General features: G+C 40.3%; 1 protein-coding gene across 1 annotated transcript in view; it reads right to left on the bottom strand.

Annotated features, from left to right (window-relative positions):
• The window catches only part of LOC122791409 (5-hydroxytryptamine receptor 4-like), a 449,172-nt gene that overhangs the window by 279,292 nt on the left and 149,074 nt on the right, over window positions 1–20,806 (bottom strand). The window contains exon 3 of the mRNA XM_044059157.1: window positions 356–556. Within this exon, the coding sequence (XP_043915092.1) occupies window positions 356–556 (201 nt within the window). The remainder of the gene's footprint in view (window positions 1–355; window positions 557–20,806) is intronic.

Here is a 20,806-nt window from a genome sequence, read left to right as displayed (position 1 = left end):
AGTTGCATTCAGAAAATAATTTACTTAGATGAACCCTAAAACATAGGTTGCTAGGCACAGTAAGCCCCTCATGGTATTTGGTATGCAGAATAATGCACACCAGAGTAGATACCCTTCCCTGTAACATACCCCTGAGGGAACCTTGCAGTGTGTTTGTGATGCTGAGATGTAATAATCTCTCTTGCACTTTGACTATCTCAACATTCATTACAAAGTCCATCATTTGATTTCAGTGGTACTACTTGCAATTAATTTGTATACAGTTTGGCACTTGAATATGTAGAAGTCAAAGCAAATTAAACATGTTAGTAAATATACATTAATTTTAAAGCAGTAACTGGGCCTGGAGTCTTACCTGTCCAGTGCTATGCAACACAGATGTAAGATGGAAGCTGTTGTTAGCATGACATCCAAGGAGGTTCTGACAAGACAAAACGTGTCACCATATATCCAGTTCCCTTTCACTAGTTCAATAGTTGCAAATGGCATCACTACTATGGCAACAAGAAGATCAGCAAATGCTAGCGATACAACAAAATAATTTGTTTTCTTTTTCCTGCAAGACAGAAATTGTACAAATGTTACTATGTATTTTTGAGGAACTCCTTTAGACATTAACGTTCATGCCTTCCTGTTGGTATAGTGGTAGTGTTATATAGAATTGTTTTCCTGCAGACTACCTACTTATGTGTTTTAAATGAGAAATGGCATTGATGTGTTAACACTCAAATATTATGGCGCTGAACTCTTAGCATTATTTTATTATTAAAACATGGGATTCATGTGCAGTGACAATTCCTCTTGGAATATGCATAACATTTACAAATCCTCAGGCGACAGTGTAAAACAATACACTTGTCCAGTGAAGCACCGTCTAAAATGATAAACAAGATGCCATTTGAATAAAAACAGTTTATCAATGCTTATAACAAAAACATTAAGGTTAAATTTGCCCTTGTTCGGGTCAGACATAAAATGTCAAACTGCTGAAAAAATATAGGAAGCCACTTGAATAATAACAAATTCTTTATCACCACTGGCAACAAAATCTTTCAGGTTAAATTTGCCCTTCTTCAGGTCAGATATGAAAAAACAAAGTTAAGAAACTAGCACATGTAACCACCCAACTAAAATAAAAACAGACCAATAAAATTGGAAAGTAAATAAAAGTAACTACATCCAGTTTTACACATTCTTGCCGTAATCCTGGATTAAATTGAAAATATAGCAAGTGAACCTTTTGCAAGCTCAAGAGTAGCAGCTAAACCCTGGCTTAAGTCATGGCCATTGTATAAGGTTGGAGCTCAGATTTTTGGCTAGAGTAGCCTCAGTAGATCTAGATACTGAGTCTTATACAACATATATAGTCAGGCCTAAGTGCTTGATGTTCCTTCCCCCTTGTAGGCATCAGATATATAGTACCCCATCTGTTTCATGCTGGTCTATGAATCTCACAGGTCTGAGGTGCCTGGCAAGCAATTAAGGAGTGCCGAAGCTCTCTGCCTGTTAGCATTTGCCATATTAAGTTCATAGGTTCATAGGTTCATACTAGGCTATCTGCCCTGGGGCATTTATAAGCCTAGCCCGATTGTGTTTGGCTTACGCCACCCCTTGATTTGAGTATACTGTGCCCTTTTTAAAGTTTAGTTTACTGTGCCTCTGTCTAATAGTGACACGGAAGTAATCCCCGGGACAAACCTACGATCCCCCATCCACTCATCAAGATTCTTCTTGAAGAGAGTCAGTGAGGTGCTCTGCCTAACGTGAATTGGAATTCTATTCCAGAGCGAAGGGAGCCTCTGGGTTATGAATCTGTTCCTCCAGCATGTTCTATTTATTTCTGTGCTGAGGTTCAAGTCCCTCGAGCGTGTGGCTCTAAGGGATTTAGATTTACTGAGGTGGAGCAAGTCCATTAATTCTGGGTTGGACATAGCTTTATATGTCAGGCATAGATTGCCTCGAAGTAGGCAGTATGCAACTGAGTAGAGCTGGAGTTTTTTTAACCGAGCAGCATATGGCATCTGTTTGAGTCCTTTGATCCTCCTGGTGAGGTACTTTTGGGGTCTTTCTAATTGCTGCAGGTGTCGGGTAAGGTACATCCCAAAGGGGGCACTGTATTCTATGATGGGCCTGATGAGGGATGAATAAAGGGGCACGATTGCCTCTCTTGATCTAGATGTGAATCCTTTCATGATGAGGTGGGCTATGTAGAAGGTCTTTCTAACCACTTTGGCAATGTGGTTGTCAAAGGAGAGATTGCTATCAACTTGGGTCCCCGATCCCTAATTACTTTCTCTGTACTTAATGGGTTACCACCTATGTGGTAATTTGTGGGCACATTGTTTTTGCCAAAGGGTATGACTATACACTTTTTCCATTTAGCGTTAGACCATAGCTCTGGTTCCAGTTATCCGTCTCTGTGAGACCTTTTAGAAGGATGTTTGTGTCAGCTGGAGAGTTGATTATGGCGCCCAGTTTGCAGTCATCTGCCAACTTGGTGAGCCATAGTCCTCCCACATTGGCCTGTACCTCAGAAAAGTAAATACCGAACAAGAGAGGTCCCAGGACAGAACCTTGTGGGACGCCACTTGTGACCAGTTTCGAGTCTGACATGGCTCCAGCAACTCTGACTCTGTGGGTTCTGTCTTTGAGCCAGTTTGCGACCCATCTTGTGACATAGGGGTTTATATTTAGGCTGGATAGCTTATCTATGATGCCCGAGTGGGGTATTGTGTCAAATGCCTTTGCGAGGTCCAGATAGGCTGTGTGGACTACCTTCCCTTTATCTGTGGCCTTGGTGACTGTTTCGAAAACGTCGACCAGGTTCAAAAGGCAGGATCTGCCCTTGACGAAGCCAAATTGGGTAGGATCTAGTGTCTGTAGGTCCCCAATGTCTTTGTTTATGAGTTCCATGATGATCCTCTCCATAGCCTTGCAGACTAGGCTAGTCAGGCTTATGGGGCGATAGTTTCCAGGGTCCGTAGAGGTGCCTCCTTTGTGGAGTGGGACCACTGTTGCTGTACGCCATTCTTTGGGCACATATCCTGTAGTGAGGCTGAGATTGTACAGCAGTTTTACTTGAGGGATTAGTTCTTCTTGGAGTTCATGTAGGACACAACCCGGGACGCCATCTGGTCCCATGGAAGCAGTGTTTTTTGCTTTGGAGAGGGCGGCCTTCACCTGAGCATCATAGATGTTTGGGAGGCTGCACTCTGCCGGGATAGATACTTGCTCTTTTGGGGGGGGGGTGGAGAAGTTTGCACTGAACCTGTCTGCCAGGATATTGGCAATGTCTGTGGGTTCAGTGTATTTTATGTCGTTTAGAATCAACTCAGAACAAGTCTGGGAGTTGCATCCCAGGTTCCTAACATAACTGAAAAAAGCCTTATGATTGTCTTTAGTGTCCTGTGCAATTTTTCTCTCAAAGCTGGCCTTGGAGGATTTTATGAGGGATCGTAATTTTTTGCTAGTACTGATCAGAGATGCCTTCCCTTTTAGGGATTTTGCTCTATCATGTAGTAGCTTCCTCATTCTGCTGTACAGTTTATTTATGGCTGGGGTCCACCAGACTGGATGCCTGCCTTTGGATGATTGGGTCTTGATTTTATTTGGGATAGCATGATCCATGCATTCCTGGAGATGTCCGTAGAATGCGTTTATATATGATTCTGCAGTTTGGGCCGTAATTTCCACTGGCCCTGGGGCCTTGAAGGATTCCACTTCAGTTTTGAGAAGTGTGAAGTTCACTTTTGAGAAGTTTTTCACTGTGGTTTTCTGGGCTGGGGGTGGGGTCGGGATGTATATATCCAGTGAAATTAATTTATGGTCTGATCTTACCAATGAGGGATATACTTCTGGTATGGAGCATAGAGTCCCCATGTTGGTAATGATCAGGTCTAGTATGTTATCCCCTCTTGTGGGAGTGGTGACTAGTTGTTCCATAGCATTTGAGTTCATAAATTCCAGGAACCTTTGGGCTAAGGTGCTGGGGCTTGAGTAGTGCTCCCAGTCTATGTTTGGGTAGTTGAAGTCACCCAATATAATGGTGTTCGGAGAAATCTTCATGTTCTCCAATGTTTTCAGGAAAGCCGAGTGGGATTCCTGACTTTGAGAGGGTGGTCTGTAGGATGCTATAAACTGAAAAGCAGTCTTGCCCACTGTCAGTTGCACATGGATGGTCTCCGATACTTCGTGCAATGTCACTAACATGGAGGTGTGGATATCCTTGATAAATATGGAAACTCCCCCTCCTTTTGTGGTTCGGTCCTGGTTTTGGGGACGAAAAGCATGATATGAGGTATAACCTGGTAGTGCTGGGGTGCTCTCTGGAGCCTTGAACCAGGTTTCTGTCACTGCACAGATATCAATGTTCTCCATACTAAGGAGAGCTTCGAGTGCATGCATCTTGAGGTTAAGACTTTTGGCGTTTAGCAGCATTACCCTTAGTTTCTTGTTCCTTGTGCTATCTATGGAGGTGGGTTTGACTTTTGAGCCTTGCCTAAAAAAGGCACTATGGGGGTGGCAAGAGCCTTTGCCAATATCTGAAAGCCCAGGGGTGACAGGTGCAAGCCATCCCTAGCGAAGCAATGTGGCTTGTTGAGCATGTCATCCCAGGCTGACAGACACAGGATCCCCTTTGAATGACACCAAAATTTTAGCCAATTGTTAAAATTGATAATTTTGTCTTTATACTGTGGCATCATTCTAGGTGAGGGTAAGATGCTGCTCAAGGTCAGGGTTATACCGGCCTGGGCTACATGATCAGAGAGCTCCTCTATGTCTCTTTTCATGTAGTCGAGGGAGGTACGTCTCAGGTCATTCACGCCAGCATGTACAATGACTGAGTCATGTTTGTATTTGCTTTGGAATGACCTGAGTGCTTGCGTTATGTGGCAGATCCTAGCACCCGACAGGCAGCTCACTGTGACCTTCTCTTTATTCAGCCTGGTGAGCGGGACGTCAGTGTGTCTGACAATTGAGTCACCTATTACAAGAGTATCAGGTGTGTTAATCAGCCTTAAGGGCTGTGACTGCTTGGCACACTGACTTTGGGTGCTATGTGTTGTACGTGTTTTGTTTTGGGGTAGCGTTTGCTTGGATGTCTGCTTTGGAGGTCTCTGTTGCTTAGGCAGATTTTTATTTAGAGCCTCCGAGTATGTTTTTGTGTTTTTATGTGTTTGGTTCGCTGTTGTGGTGGGACTATGTGATACTGGAATTGTGTTGTGTGAGGTTACCTTCTCCTCCTGACTGGTTACACCAGTTTTGAGATGAGAGCTCAGCCTCCAGTTTGGCTATATGGTTGCATCTCTCACATATATTTGAACCTGTTTGGAGGAGGAGAGGGTTGTCCGTGTACATGAGACAGTTGTAGCATTGCATCAAAATTCCCAAATTCACCAGCTGGACTGGAGAGGAAACCATTGACTGACCTTTGGACATGCTAGAGTAATATAGGGAACTGAATTAAAATGGACCAATAGGGGACAAGGTAATCGTAGAGAGTATAAGAGTAAGTAGTGCTTATGGTTTATTAGTGCTAACTTGTAAGATTACTTATTTGGACCAGTGAGGGACCTTAGAATGAGAATATGGTGTTTAATTTGAGAGATAGAGCAGTTCTAAGGGAAAAAGTGAAGAGCAGAATTTGTGGAGCCAGGAATAGTTTAAACCCAATTAGGTGGCGCTGCCCGATGTTGCGCTATGCGCAAAAACGCGCAAAACCGCACAAAAGAGGGTTTTAAGAGAGGGAGATCAAGGAGTTTGGAACTGACCCAAAATGGCCAATAAAACTACAGTTTCAAGGCAGTAACCACTCCCACGGGGGCAGGCAGGCTGTTCAATGTTTATCACTGCCACTGATGAACACAGAGACTTCCCTTTAGCCCAAGCATACAATGGCCTCCAAGAAACTTACAAACAGTTCAGAACAGCAAATCTGTAACTGAACTTTTTTAAATCTCAGAAAAGTGGGAAAAAAGCAAGATTTTTTTTTTTGTTTTTTTAAGGAAAGCAGAGGTTCACAAGTATCAACAAGTTAGAACAGTGCAGTAAATGACCCCACACTTGAGTGTTGGGCCAGAGACAGATAAACTGCAAGTTTTAAGAAAAAAACGATTTTAAAAATAAGTGCACGCAGGAAATTCAGTAATCAGCTCTAGGTTGTGTTCTAAATACAGTTACCAACACAGAAATCAAGTTTAACAAGCCAGAAAATGCTCAAAAGTAGGCGGCAATGCAGAAAAACTTAACAAATAATCTGAAGTAAAATACTTAAAAATCTCAAAAGTGGCTCCTTTCTTCTCTCAGTGTTTTCTCCTCTTGGTGGGTGCTTCACCAACAGCCAACAAGTCTGAAAAGACGCCAAAACCACGAGGCAATCGGGTTTTAAGAGAGGGAGATCAAGGAGTTAGGAATTGACCCAAAATGGCCAATAAAACTCCAGTTTCAAGGCAGTAACCACCCCCACAGGGGCAGGCAGGCTGCTCAATGTTTACCACTGCCACTGATGAACACAGAGACTTCCCTTTAGCCCAAGCAAACAATGGCCTCCAAGAAACTTACAAACAGTTCAGAACAGCAAATCTGTAACTGATCTTTTTTAAATCTCAGAAAAGTGGGAAAAAAGCAAGATTTTTTTGTTGTTTTGTTTTTTTTAAGGAAAGCAGATATTCACAAGTATCAACAAGTTAGAAGAGTGCAGTAAATGACCCCACACTTGAGTGCTAGGCTAGAGACAGATAAAATGCAAGTTTTAAGAAAAAAACGATTTTAAAAATAAGTGCACGCAGGAAATTCAGTAATCAGCTCTAGGTTGTGTTCTAAATACAGTTCCCAACACAGAAATAAAGTTTAACAAGCCAGAAAATGCTCAAAAGTAGGCGGCAATGCAGAAAAACTTAACAAATAATCTGAAGCAAAATACTTAAAATCTCAAAAGTGGCTCCTTTCTTCTCTCAGTGTTTCCTCCTCTTGGTGGGTGCTTCACCAACAGCCAACAAGTCCGAAAAGACGCCAAAACCATGAGGCAATCGGGTTTTAAGAGAGGGAGATCAAGGAGTTTGGAATTGACCCAAAATGGCCAATAAAACTACAGTTTCAAGGCAGTAACCACTCCCACAGGGGGCAGGCAGGCTGCTCAATGTTTATCACTGCCACTGATGAACACAGAGACTTCCCTTTAGCCCAAGCAAACAATGGCCTCCAAGAAACTTACAAACAGTTCAGAACAGCAAATCTGTAACTGAACTTTTTTAAATCTCAGAAAAGTGGGAAAAAAGCAAGATTTTTTTGTTTTTTTGTTTTTTAAGGAAAGCAGAGGTTCACAAGTATCAACAAGTTAGAACAGTGCAGTAAATGACCCCACGCTTGAGTGCTAGGCCAGAGACAGATAAAATGCAAGTTTTAAGAAAAAAGCGATTTTAAAAATAAGTGCACACAGGAAATTCAGTAATCAGCTCTAGGTTGTGTTCTAAATACAGTTACCAACACAGAAATCAAGTTTAACAAGCCAGAAAATGCTCAAAAGTAGGTGGCAATGCAGAAAAACTTAACAAATAATCTGAAGCAAAAATACTTAAAATCTCAAAAGTGGCTCCTTTCTTCTCTCAGCATTTTCTCCTCTTAGTGGGTGCTTCACCAACAGCCAACAAGTCCGAAAAGATGCCAAAACCATGAGGCAATCGGGTTTTAAGAGAGGGAGATCAAGGAGTTTGGAATTGACCCAAAATGGCCAATAAAACTGCAGTTTCAAAGGCAGTAACCACTCCCACAGGGGCAGGCAGGATGCTCAATGTTTATCACTGCCACTGATGAACACAGAGACTTCCATTTAGCCCAAGCAAACAATTGCCTCCAAGAAACTTACAAACAGTTCAGAACAGCAAATCTGTAACTGAACTTTTTTAAATCTCAGAAAAGTGAAAAAAAGCAAGATTTTTGTTTTTTTTTTTTAAGGAAATCAGATGTTCACAAGTATCAACAAGTTTCAACAGTGCAGTAAATGACCCCACACTTGAGTGCTAGGCCAGAGACAGATAAAATGCAAGTTTTAAGAAAAAACGATTTTAAAAATAAATGCACACAGGAAATTCAGTAATCAGCTCTAGGTTGTGTTCCAAATACAGTTACCAACACAGAAATCAAGTTTAACAAGCCAGAAAATGCTCAAAAGTAGGTGGCAATGCAGAAAAACTTAAAATATAATCTGAAGCAAAATACTTAAAATCTCAAAAGTGGCTCCTTTCTTCTCTCAGTGTTTCCTCCTCTTGGTGGGTGCTTCACCAACAGCCAACAAGTCTGAAAAGATGCCAAAACCATGAGGGAATCGGGTTTTACGAGAGCGAGATCAAGGAGTTTGGAATTTACCCAAAATGGCCAATAAAACTACAGTTTCAAGGCAGTAACCACTCCCACAGGGGCAGGCAGGCTGCTCAATGTTTATCACTGCCACTGATGAACACAGAGACTTCCCTTTAGCCCAAGCAAACAATGGCCTCCAAGAAACTTACAAACAGTTCAGAACAGCAAATCTGTAACTGAACTTTTTTAAATCTCAGAAAAGTGGGAAAAAAGCAAGATTTTTTGTTTTTTTGTTTTTTAAGGAAAGCAGAGGTTCACAAGTATCAACAAGTTAGAACAGTGCAGTAAATGACCCCACACTTGAGTGCTAGGCCAGAGACAGATAAAATGCAAGTTTTAAGAAAAAAACGATTTTAAAAATAAGTGCACACAGGAAATTCAGTAATCAGCTCTAGGTTGTGTTCTAAATACAGTTACCAACACAGAAATCAAGTTTAACAAGCCAGAAAATGCTCAAAAGTAGGTGGCAATGCAGAAAAACTTAACAAATAATCTGAAGCAAAATACTTAAAATCTCAAAAGTGGCTCCTTTCTTCTCTCAGCATTTCCTCCTTTTGGTGGGTGCTTCACCAATAGCCAACAAGTCCGAAAAGATGCCAAAACCACGAGGCAATAGGGTTTTAAGAGAGGGAGATCAAGGAGTTTGGAATTGACCCAAAATGGCCAATAAAACTGCAGTTTAAAGGCAGTGACCACTCCCACAGGGGCAGGCAGGCTGCTCAGTGTTTATCACTGCCACTGATGAACACAGAGACTTCCCTTTAGCCCAAGCAAACAATGGCCTCCAAGAAACTTACAAACAGTTCAGAACAGCAAATCTGTAACTGAACTTTTTTAAATCTCAGAAAAGTGGGAAAAAAGCAAGATTTTTTGTTTTTTTTTTAAGGAAAGCAGAGGTTCACAAGTATCAACAAGTTAGAACAGTGCAGTAAATGACCCCACACTTGAGTGCTAGGCCAGAGACAGATAAAATGCAAGTTTTAAGAAAAAAAAAACGATTTTAAAAATAAGTGCACACAGGAAATTCAGTAATCAGCTCTAGGTTGTGTTCTAAATACAGTTACCAACACAGAAATCAAGTTTAACAAGCCAGAAAATGCTCAAAAGTAGGTGGCAATGCAGAAAAACTTAACAAATAATCTGAAGCAAAATACTTAAAATCTCAAAAGTGGCTCCTTTCTTCTCTCAGCGTTTTCTCCTCTTGGTGGGTGCTTCACCAACAGCCAACAAGTCAGAAAAAATGCCAAAACCACGAGGCAATCGGGTTTTAAGAGAGGGATATCAAGGAGTTAGGAATTGACCCAAAATGGCCAATAAAACTACAGTTTCAAGGCAGTAACCACCCCCACAGGGGCAGGCAGGCTGCTCAATGTTTACCACTGCCACTGATGAACACAGAGACTTCCCTTTAGGCCAAGCAAACAATGGCCTCCAAGAAACTTACAAACAGTTCAGAACAGCAAATCTGTAACTGAACTTTTTTAAATCTCAGAAAAGTGGGAAAAAAGCAAGATTTTTTTTTTTTTTTTTTTAAGGAAATCAGAGGTTCACAAGTATCAACAAGTTAGAACAGTGCAGTAAATGACCCCACACTTGAGTGCTAGGCCAGAGACAGATAAAATGCAAGTTTTAAGAAAAAAACGATTTTAAAAATAAGTGCACACAGGAAATTCAGTAATCAGCTCTAGGTTATGTTCTAAATACAGTTACCAACACAGAAATCAAGTTTAACAAGCCAGAAAATGCTCAAAAGTAGGCGGCAATGCAGAAAAACTTAACAAATAATCTGAAGCAAAATACTTAAAATCTCAAAAGTGGCTCCTTTCTTCTCTCAGCATTTCCTCCTTTTGGTGGGTGCTTCACCAACAGCCAGCAAGTCCGAAAAGATGCCAAAACCACGAGGCAATCGGGTTTTAAGAGAGGGAGATCAAGGAGTTTGGAATTGACCCAAAATGGCCAATAAAACTACAGTTTAAAGGCAGTAACCACTCCCACAGGGGCAGGCAGGCTGCTCAGTGTTTATCACTGCCACTGATGAACACAGAGACTTCCCTTTAGCCCAAGCAAACAATGGCCTCCAAGAAACTTACAAACAGTTCAGAACAGCAAATCTGTAACTGAACTTTTTTAAATCTCAGAAAAGTGGGAAAAAAGCAAGATTTTTTTGTTTTTTTGTTTTTTTAAGGAAAGCAGAGGTTCACAAGTATCAACAAGTTAGAACAGTGCAGTAAATTACCCCACACTTGAGTGCTAGGCCAGAGACAGATAAAATGCAAGTAAGGGCCAGATGATTCATCGACATTGTATGCAGTTCCACTACCTGTCTGTATACAAGCTGTGTGGTACATTGTCTGGACAGTAGTGTAACTCATAGAAATAAGTCATGTATAGACAGAGCACTGATAATCTACAGAGCAGCAGGGCCATGCACCACAGTGTTCTGTGTAAATTATAGTGTGAAAAATGTGCATAAATGTGAAAAATAACATGTGCAGGGTCAGGCATTGCTGTACATACCAACTATGGGAATATTCCTGACTTTTTTTCCCCTCTACTGACATTAATAATGGTGTGCTTTATGAACAGGTGCTGTGGCGAAGATCTATATAAATAGTCTGTTAAAATTCCCCTACTTTGCAGCCATGGGATAGAGCAACACATAAAGCTTTCTACCTCATGTACCATGTCTGTAGATCAAAGTGCATAACCACATTATGGAAATGAAGGTATCAGATTCCATATGGGCTTGTACTGGTGAAAGCACTGCTACTCCTGTGTTTGTGTGCCACCATCTGGATTGCTTTTATTACATAGTTTATGAGAGAACAGTGCTGTTTGTTGGGGGCTCTATAACTCTTTCGGCTTTTTCGGTTGAAAGCCGCCACAGCGGAACTCTAATGATTAACAGTAGAGTTTTACAGAGTTACATGCTGGGCTGGCTTCTACAACACCTTCAAGCGAACACCATCATCACACACAATCACACGGTTAACTGAGAATCTGTCGAGAGGCGAGGCGTCTAACTGGAGGCAACAACGCAAACAACGCAGCAGCACCACCACCGCAGCATGAGCTATTATATTACCATTACCATTAGCAGGTTATGCAGATGGTGTTGTTCAGCTTGGTTTAACTGAATCAAACATGTTCTATGGGTCACTGGGCTATCCTTTCTGGTTTTGCTGTGGTTAGTGTGCACTTTAGGAAAATGTAAATGCATGATTCCACTACTTAGTGTGCCGGCATTTTTGTGAGCCCTATTTCTTGTATACACTTTAAATTGCTATATTTGAGAGTTATCAGCAATATCTTTCTGTGTGCTTCAGTATCTACTTTAAATGAAGCAGGATTTTTGTTTACTGTTTTTGAGTCCACAGGCTGCATATAAAGCATTAATTTAAGGAGGCAGACTGTCTTAAAAGAGCAGGTGTTCAACACACCAGTTTACTGTCTGCTGAAAGCCTTTCAAGCCCGCTAGATCTGGGAAACAATTTACAATGAAACTCCCACAGTAGCAGTGCACTACCATTAAGTATAGGTTCTAGGCCAGCTTTCCCAGCCAATGTGTTATAGACTCGCAGAAGAATGTCTCAGTTAATTAAGGTGAAGTTAGTTTCTTAAAGAGCTGGTCCACAGGCATGTGCTACAATGACTGCTGTAATTTGACTTAGTGTGGAGAAACACTTATATGCTGCTGCTCACCAAAAGCGACAAGCATTTTCATTTTACACTCCTTAATTAGTTCACAACATACTTGCATTAACAGCTTTCTACTATTTCTTCTAATGTAATGGAAGTGAAACTATACCCAGTAGGTCTTGTAAGCCATCCATCCAATACAGCCACTGGAGGTATAATGTAGTATATAACTATGATATGGTGCCAAAAGACAGTTGTTTTATGAGTGTTTAGTTTTTTTCCTTCTAGATACATATGTTAGATTGCACCTGTGTAGCATTGTCTTAAATTAATGTTATTTAGAGTGCCTCAGCCATCAGTCACCTGATACAGCCTGAGTCACTGTAAAGGTCAATTGCTGCTTGCTGCCCAAAGAGCCCCCTCTGATGTAACATGTATACTCCCACACAAATGGCAGGAGGACCAGTAATAATGTATAATCTTCTTATTCTGTATGGAGACTTACACATAAATACTGGGTTGTTTTACAAATTATGTAACTAAGCAAGCTGAACCTATACTGGTACAGAGTTTCAAGTGCAGAAATGGAAAAGTTGAGTATTTTTAAGAAAAAAAGAACATAAAAACAAATTTTCTACTTTTCATTTGGGAGTTCTGAAGCTCAGCAGTCTAGTACCAAATGTGTCACTGAATAAGACAGAGATACTTTGGACATAACTGACTTTCCTGCAGTTTATAGTCACAATAATTTCTCTTGAGAAATGTGTACCTTGTGGTGTGCTTTGCACTATAGCTAGTTCACTAGCACTGAATCTGTATACACTACATACTACAGTACTACAGCAGAGTCATTTATAAGTCCATGAGCTCGTGTTTCCATTCCTGCCTAGCTTCAAAGAATGTACAGTTCCCCAGTAGTCAATCCATAGTTCTGTAACTTTTCTGCTGCTTTTCACATGGTTACCCATGAGATCTTGTCCAAATGCCTTAAAATAGATGAGGACTGTTCAGCATTGTCCTCTACTGGTTGCACTGACTGGAAAGTTCTAGAGAATAGCTTCTGGTGTGAAGAACAATGGGTTGTTTAAATTTTCTTATGGAATTTCTCATTCTATTTATTGTTTGCAGTCTAGTTGTTGTCACTACTGGACATTACAAGACAGAATGTAGTATTCTACCAGAACTATGTTGATGTCCTCTTATCTGACCTAGCCTTACTTGACTGCTTAGCAGGTTCTGAGATCTGTGACTGGACTGCTTTTAAATGGCATGTGCCCACACCTACAAAGTCTGCAGTGCTTTCAGTGCAGACCACTAACAGTCAGTCTCTTATTCCTTGTATCCAACCATCATGCAGTGCAGACCACTAACAGTCAGTCTCTTATTCCTTGTATCCAGCCATCATGCAGTGCAGACCACTAACAGTCTCTTATTCCTTGTATCCAACCATCATGCAGTGCAGACCACTAACAGTCAGTCTCTTATTCCTTGTATCCAACCATCATGCAGTGCAGAACACTAACAGTCTCTTATTCTTTGTATCCAATCATCATATAAGATGGAATATGAAGATCTGACGTAGGGAGAGTCACCTTAGTGTGTATTTGGATATGGATCTGACAAATATGGACTAGTTGTAAGCAGCTGTTAGATCTACCTTCCATTATCTATGAAACATCAGGAGAATCAAGCACCTTATCACAAAAAGTGATCTTGTGGTGATAATGCATGGGCATGCACTCTTAGAATTAGATCACTGCAGTTGCTTGAAAAACAGGGTAGGGTTGGAGTTGACTAGAACAGAATGAGCATGGTCTTTAAAAGTTCTAGCATTGTGAGAACTAACAGCAGTTCTTCAACAAATGAGTAGAGTTTGCATGCCAGCTTACAGGGGACCAATAGCTCTTTTAGAAAGGCAGGACCTAAGCAATGTACGACTTAATACCTAACCATCTGTCCATCCATCCTTCAGTCCACAACCCCTTTTTTTTTTCCATGTCTACACGTGGGTTCTAGGTGTCACATGGACAGTGACAATCACCTTGTGCCAATGTTCTCACTGCCAGGTGGCTTAAAATGTTAGAAATTAAATCTCAAATACTGATCTGGAAGCTACTGTCAACCATTGCAAATCCTGCAGCTCAGTTGTGACATGATTATAACCAGAAGAGGTAGGCAGCCACCATACCTCTCAACTGTCCAGATTTTCGCAGAATGTCCATACTTTTGCCTCATATTTTTGGTCTGTTCCTCATAAACGTTGTGGTTTTCTGGCAAATCACTGGGATATTCTGAGGTTTGAAGTCACCAAATAATGACATACATTTGAGTTTCAGACTTCAAATCATTCAGAAAATATATATTAAAACAAATCCTGTTGCTCTAGCAACTTTCTAAATTTATAAGAGCAATATTTAAAATATGTCCCTTGGGCCTTTGTCCCCCCATTTTGTCAGGCTTTGTCCAGATTTCTTGCACTAAGAAGTTGAGAGGTATGGCAGCCACACAGCTCAGTTGTGACATTATTATAAACAGATGATGTAGTTAGCCACATGACATGAGTGTGACATGATTATAACCAGATGATGTAGGTAGCCACATGGCTCATTTGTGATATATTTAGAACCAGATGAGGTAGGCAACCACACAGCTCAGTTGTTACATGATTATAACCAGATGATGTAGGCAGCCACACAGGTCAGTTGTGACATGTTTAAAACCAGATGAGGTAGATGGCCACACAGTTCATTTGTGGCATGTTTATAACCAGATGAGGTAGGCAGCCACACAGCTCAGTTGTGACAAGTTTATAAACAGATGATGTAGGCAGCCAGACAGCTTAGTTGTGACATGTTTATAACCAGATGAAGTGGGCAGCCACATAGCTCAGTTGTGACATGTTTATAACCAGATAAGGTAGGCAGCCAGACAGCTTAGTTGTGACATGTTTATAACCAGATGAGGTAGGCAGCCACACAGCTCAGTTGTGACATGTTTATAACCAGATAAGGTAGGCAGCCGCACAGCTCAGCTGTGACATGTTTATAACCAAGTGATGCAGTTAGCCACATGACTATACAGTCTTATCAAGCATTCCTTCTTTGGCTTTCTATCTCTTTAATTTATTGGCTCATTCATTCCTTTTTCTTTGGGTAGTGGTAGCCTGACGTGTCTTTAACAGCAGGTGATTCTAATTCTAGGGAGAAACTGTCATTAGCAGTGCAACTCTTGTATGGTTGCCATCCCTGGAAGGAGGACAGCCAAGGAGGAGGATATCATATTATGCCTGAGGAGTGGATTTTTTAATGTAGGGAAACAAAACTTGGGTGAGGCTAAACTATTCCTAACTGGGCACAGAGCATGGATTTATGCAGAAGACACATGAATGTTCCAATGTTTGGAGGATTTTGCTCTACCTCCAGCCCTGCTGCAGAATGAAGCAGCAAGCAGGTAGCTGCAGCATCACCCTCCAGTCTGCACTAAAGGGTGACCAGCTCATTGGTAGTACATATGGATGCTGTGCAACTGTACCAACAGTCTGATAGGAATAAGATGTTCTTGGAGTCTTGGTTTAGCTAGTTTCAGCTCAAGCATTTATTTTTGACAGGTCATTTTGTTTTATTAATAGCTGCATTAATTTGTATTAGTAGGCCCACTGCCATCTGTGTTTGCATGGAAAAACACAGAATAAATCAGCTTAAGAATTCCACTTTAGTTACCCATCTGCAGTTGGTGTACCATTAGGTTACAAGTTAGAGGTCATCTTTGTTTTATGTGCTTTCTTCAATAAAAGTGGATCCACAATAGTGATTATATGAAACAATATGCTTTTATAGTTTTCCTTCTGAAAACAAGAGTTTAACTCTGACTTGTGTGGTTTTGTTAGCTACCAAAAAATCCAGCAGAAGAACTAATCAAGATGGGATTGTGGTGAACTATATTTTGCATCTTTGTAAACTGCCAGGTAAACATCTGTGACTTTAATATGTAGGACCTATGCCAATAAATAATTTAGCACTGAATGTGTGGAGTTTCAGATAACAAATGAAATAAACAGTGTTGTTTGGTATATATGGTGTGAGGCATACAGGATGATAAAGAACTAAGCAAGAAGACCAAGCTAGAAATTATAGGCTAGCTTAACAAGGGATGTATTAAATGTTAAATTAAAACAACTAAGTGCGGAAGGGGGCATCCTCTATAAAATTGGAGAGTTATACATCCTCAAGCATGTATGCCCAGAGATTGTTTTGCTTTGTCAATGCAAACTCCTTGGATCAGTTAGTCCACACCTCAAACAGAGGTGTTAAAATCCTGGGCTTGGTCCTTACCAGTATGGAGCAGATTTGTTCCCCACCAGCTGTACCTTCCTCTCTTGTCAAATTAGACCACATGTCAATCACATCCACTATAAGACTGATGCTTAAAGAATCTTCTAATACCTTGGCATTCAGAGATTATGAGACAGCCAGTCTGCTAGAACTGAGTGATGACCTTGCATAATTCAAAAGCCCCTTACATCTTGATGACTCAACTGCTTATGTGGAATAATTTGCAAATAGCTCCATAGATGCATCTCTTTTCCTCAGAAATAAATACAATGCCAAATTCAAAAATAGCCCCCTGTGAGGGAACTCAATCATAAACAGGCTCTATAATAAAGGGAAAACATTACATGTAAAAGTAAATCTAACCGTTAAGATGCCAATAATGCCCTTTCTAAACTAAAGAAGGAACTCTAGACCTTGATCAAATCAACTAAAGACAGATATGAGGTAATCATAGCTACCCAGATGAAGTATACCCACAAAACCTTCTTTAATTATGTTAGAAGTCTGACAGACAATACCCAGCATTGTGCACAGTTAGTACTAAATGATATTACATAACCAGAGGACGTAACCAATCTTCTACCCCCATCTCACCTCCAATATTCTCAGACACCCCCCCTCAAATCTCCCAAGAATAAGTTCTCAAGGCAGTATCTAAAGCCAAGAACACTATAATGTTTGGGCCAGATAACACCAGGTTGCCTTCTGGTCAGCCTGAAACATGGCTTGCCTCATCCCTTATAGAAGCTATATCAGCCCCAGAACATGTTTCATATGACATGAATGGAAAACAGCAACAGTCATTCCCTTGTGCAAAGGTGGGGCTTTTAAGGACAATGAACCAGGGCAGCTATACATTCGTAATACTCATCGGTAAGTCTATAGAAAGGAACATTATGGAATTTATAAACAAGGATATAGGTAACCTACAGACTCTCAACCCAGACCAGTTCAAATTCATCAAGGGTCAGTCTACTTTACCTGGTTGACTTCTTTGCAAATGTTTATAAAGCAACAGATGAGGGCAAAACTGGGGCCTCAACTGCCCAAACTGGTGGAAACACAGTTTGATGTAAAAGATCCCACAGCACTTATTGAAAAGAGTAGGGAAGGCACAATTTCACATAGTCAGCATCAATGTTAACTTGGGTCTTTCCTGAAAAGAGAATATCAATCTAGTGGGACTAATCTGTTCAACAAATTGTAAAGAAAAGTAAAAATAAAATAAACGCTCCCAGACAAATTTCATTCCTTATGTAACTCGTTGGATAACACTTCGGTTCACAAACAGAACCTAGGAAGTTAGGGTAGGTGGCTCTACTTCCTCCAAAAGACTTGTCACTAGTGGTATATCCCAGGGTTCAGTCCTTGGGCCACTCTTCTTTGGCATTTACTTATCATATTTCAAAGCTAACATTAAGGGTATGTGGCTGATCAAGTTTGTAGATGATTGCAAACTTGGTGCCATCATAATCTCCCTAGATGACACCAAGAAATTACAAGAGGGCCTGTCCCAAATAAATAGCTGGTGTCAAAACCATGGACTTTAAATGTCAAGAAGTGTAAGATCATATCCTTCAGAAGACATGACTCACTTGTAACTGTCACATTCACAGCACACCACTGAAAATTGATTCCTTAGTTAGGGATCCGGGAACTTATGTCAACAATGAACTGCCCTTTGATCACAACATATCAACTGCCGGAAGGAAGTCCTTTTTCATTGCACAGCTTAAATCAAAAGGGATTGCATTCATGTCTAGGGTTGTAATTGCTCCACTGTACTTGGATTAGGCTGATCATTGAGTATGATGCCTCTTTCAGTATGCACTTGTCCAAACATTTGATGCAAGTAGAATGATCACTAAAAAAATCAAAGGCCTAAATCATAAAGACTTTGCAGTTCCTCTTAAAGCCTTGTCCCTCTCTTTAGAATCATACAAGCTACTGAGTGGCAACCTTTGTTTCACTTACAGCACTTCAACAGACCCTATTCTGTCAGACCTATTACACATTTGCAAGTCCAGTGGTATCATAAACACCTGTTCAAGGGATCTCAATCTCTTTTGCAAATAAATAGAGCATGTTGGAGGAAATGTATGTATGACAGTATATACTGTTCTTGGAACTGTCTTTTACTCCAAGTAAAGTAAAGCACTTCTCTTACTCTATTCAAATGTAATTTGGATGAATGGATGTGGAACAGCAAATTCACTCCCTGCTTAGCACACCTGTCCCTAACAAATAGGATAAATATGTAAATGTCCCAACATACCTGTCTGGCATATCTCTGGGATATTAGAATGCAAAATATAGGGGCTTAAATATAAGGCTGGGCTTATTTTTTATTTTATTTAACATTTATTAACCAGGAAAGCCCGACTTGGAACAAAGCCAATTTTTAGTAGAGCCCTGAGGTGAAACGCTCCAGACACATGTTTTTTTAACATGGAAGGAAACCGGAGCACCCAGAAGAGACCTGGACAAATGGAGGGAGGACATGCAGACTCCACACAGAAGGCACTCCAGCCGAGAATTGAACCACAGAACCTCTTGCTGTGAGGCGACAATGCTACCGCTGCACCACTGGGCCAGGCTGGGCTTCTTAAGAGCCTCACAAATCTATAGCCTAGTAATTACCTATTTGAACCTAAGAACATCTGACAGCCTGGCAATGGATTCCAGAGGCACATGCCTTAGTAAGTAAAGAATACCTGAATCCTTGGGCATATCTCTGGAACCACCAGTGGCCACACTGGGCTGACCAAAGGATCCAAGACAGGTGATGAAAGCCAGCATCTCCCTGAGATATGGTCTAGGTCTGTCTAACCCTACCTAACTTAGGTCCCATATCTCCCTGAGTTATGGGACCTAAGTTAAGTAGGGTTAGACAGACCTAGACCAAAACCTTAAAGGCAGAACATTGCTTAATTGTCAGTCCACATATACTATGTAGGGTTGACACGATGTGAGGGCAACAGGGTATCCCAGTAAGCAGCTGGGCTGCAGAGTGTTTTATCAGACAATCATTTTTGATACATGTAAGGTAATCAGGTTTAGCATGGTAATTTGGTATGTAAATTCCATTCTTAGGAGATGATATTTGCATACCTATTTTTCTTTTCACGTGTCTAAATGCTTATGAAACTAAGTGGGATAGAGGAAAACAATACAACATTTGTTTCAGTATGCAATTTCAGCTATGTATTCTGACCTTTCTGGTTGTATCCAGCAGGACTTAGAAAAGGGATAGTATACTTAAGCTAGTTTCTTTTCCACTAATAGGAATTGGAAAGGCCATATTAAACAAGATTGCTGGCTTGAAGCTAAAAGTAATTTGAAATGTGCAGAATTACTGATGCAGACTTTTGTTTTTTTCTATTATTTGAAAAGACAGGTGTGTTCACTTGGGCCAACAAGTCAGTGGAAGTAATACCTCATCACTATTAATATCCTATGTAAAGACAGAATGAAACCTTTAATCTGAAAATTGTTGTTGCACATATACCGGTACCAAAGGGTCAATAATTACGGCTCATCCAAACCTGAATAAGCTCCCCCCATGCCTGAGATGGGGGTCAGAGAATATCCTAGCATATCCTAGAAAAAGAATAAGTTACCTAGCAGGCCAACTTCGATTAGTTCCCTTTCCCTTTTCCTGTATGGCTTAATAACTGATTTGAGGGCATTATGCTGTTTAAAATAATTTCCTTAAATGAGATCTCTCTGCATTTTCTAACCCATTTTGTACATATTGCAAGAATTTTAATGAATCAGTTAATTTGTAATTCCCAACATAATCTACACAACTAAACATTGTCCACCTCTCTGGTCACATCCATCCTACATCTCCTACCACAGTCTCTCTCGGCTTGTACTAACATCTCTCTCAAGCTTGTATTAACATCTCTCTCAAGCTTGTACTAACTTTACACCCTCTCTAAATTGTGCCTTCATATGCCATTTTTTTTTAACTTCATAAAAACTAATAACACCATTAAATCTATATTAGACAGTTGAAATAATTGTACTCAAACTAAAAACCATTTGTAATCTGATACTAGAACTCTTGTCTCACGCTAAATTGTATCACTTGCAAATTTTTATATCTTAACCAAAAGCCTATTTTAACCTGGTTTCTAGAACTACACTTACTTGTTGTCACTTGTAAACTTTGTAATCTATATATATGTATAACCTAGTGTAACTTGTTTACTATAAACTTTGTAATTTTTAGTGTATAACCCAGTGTAACTTGTTACTGGAGCTTTTCTCCCCAGGACTCCATTGAAAACAGGTTCATCTTGGCCCAATGGACTATCCTGGTAAACCAACTGCAAATAAATAAATAAATAAATAAATAAATAAATAAATAAAATATATTTTCTCTTTTAACAATACAAAATGGTGAAAATTCACATGATTGCCTTGTTTATTTTCTAGGGTCATTTTATGAATTGTGTAACTCAGAATGTTTC

The sequence above is a fragment of the Protopterus annectens genome, chromosome 17.part0 (genome assembly GCF_019279795.1).
Source record: "Protopterus annectens isolate FY-2018-M chromosome 17.part0, PAN1.0, whole genome shotgun sequence".
In the NCBI taxonomy this organism is placed as follows: Eukaryota; Metazoa; Chordata; order Ceratodontiformes; family Protopteridae; genus Protopterus; species Protopterus annectens.
This window is presented reverse-complemented; position numbering and strand designations above follow the sequence as displayed.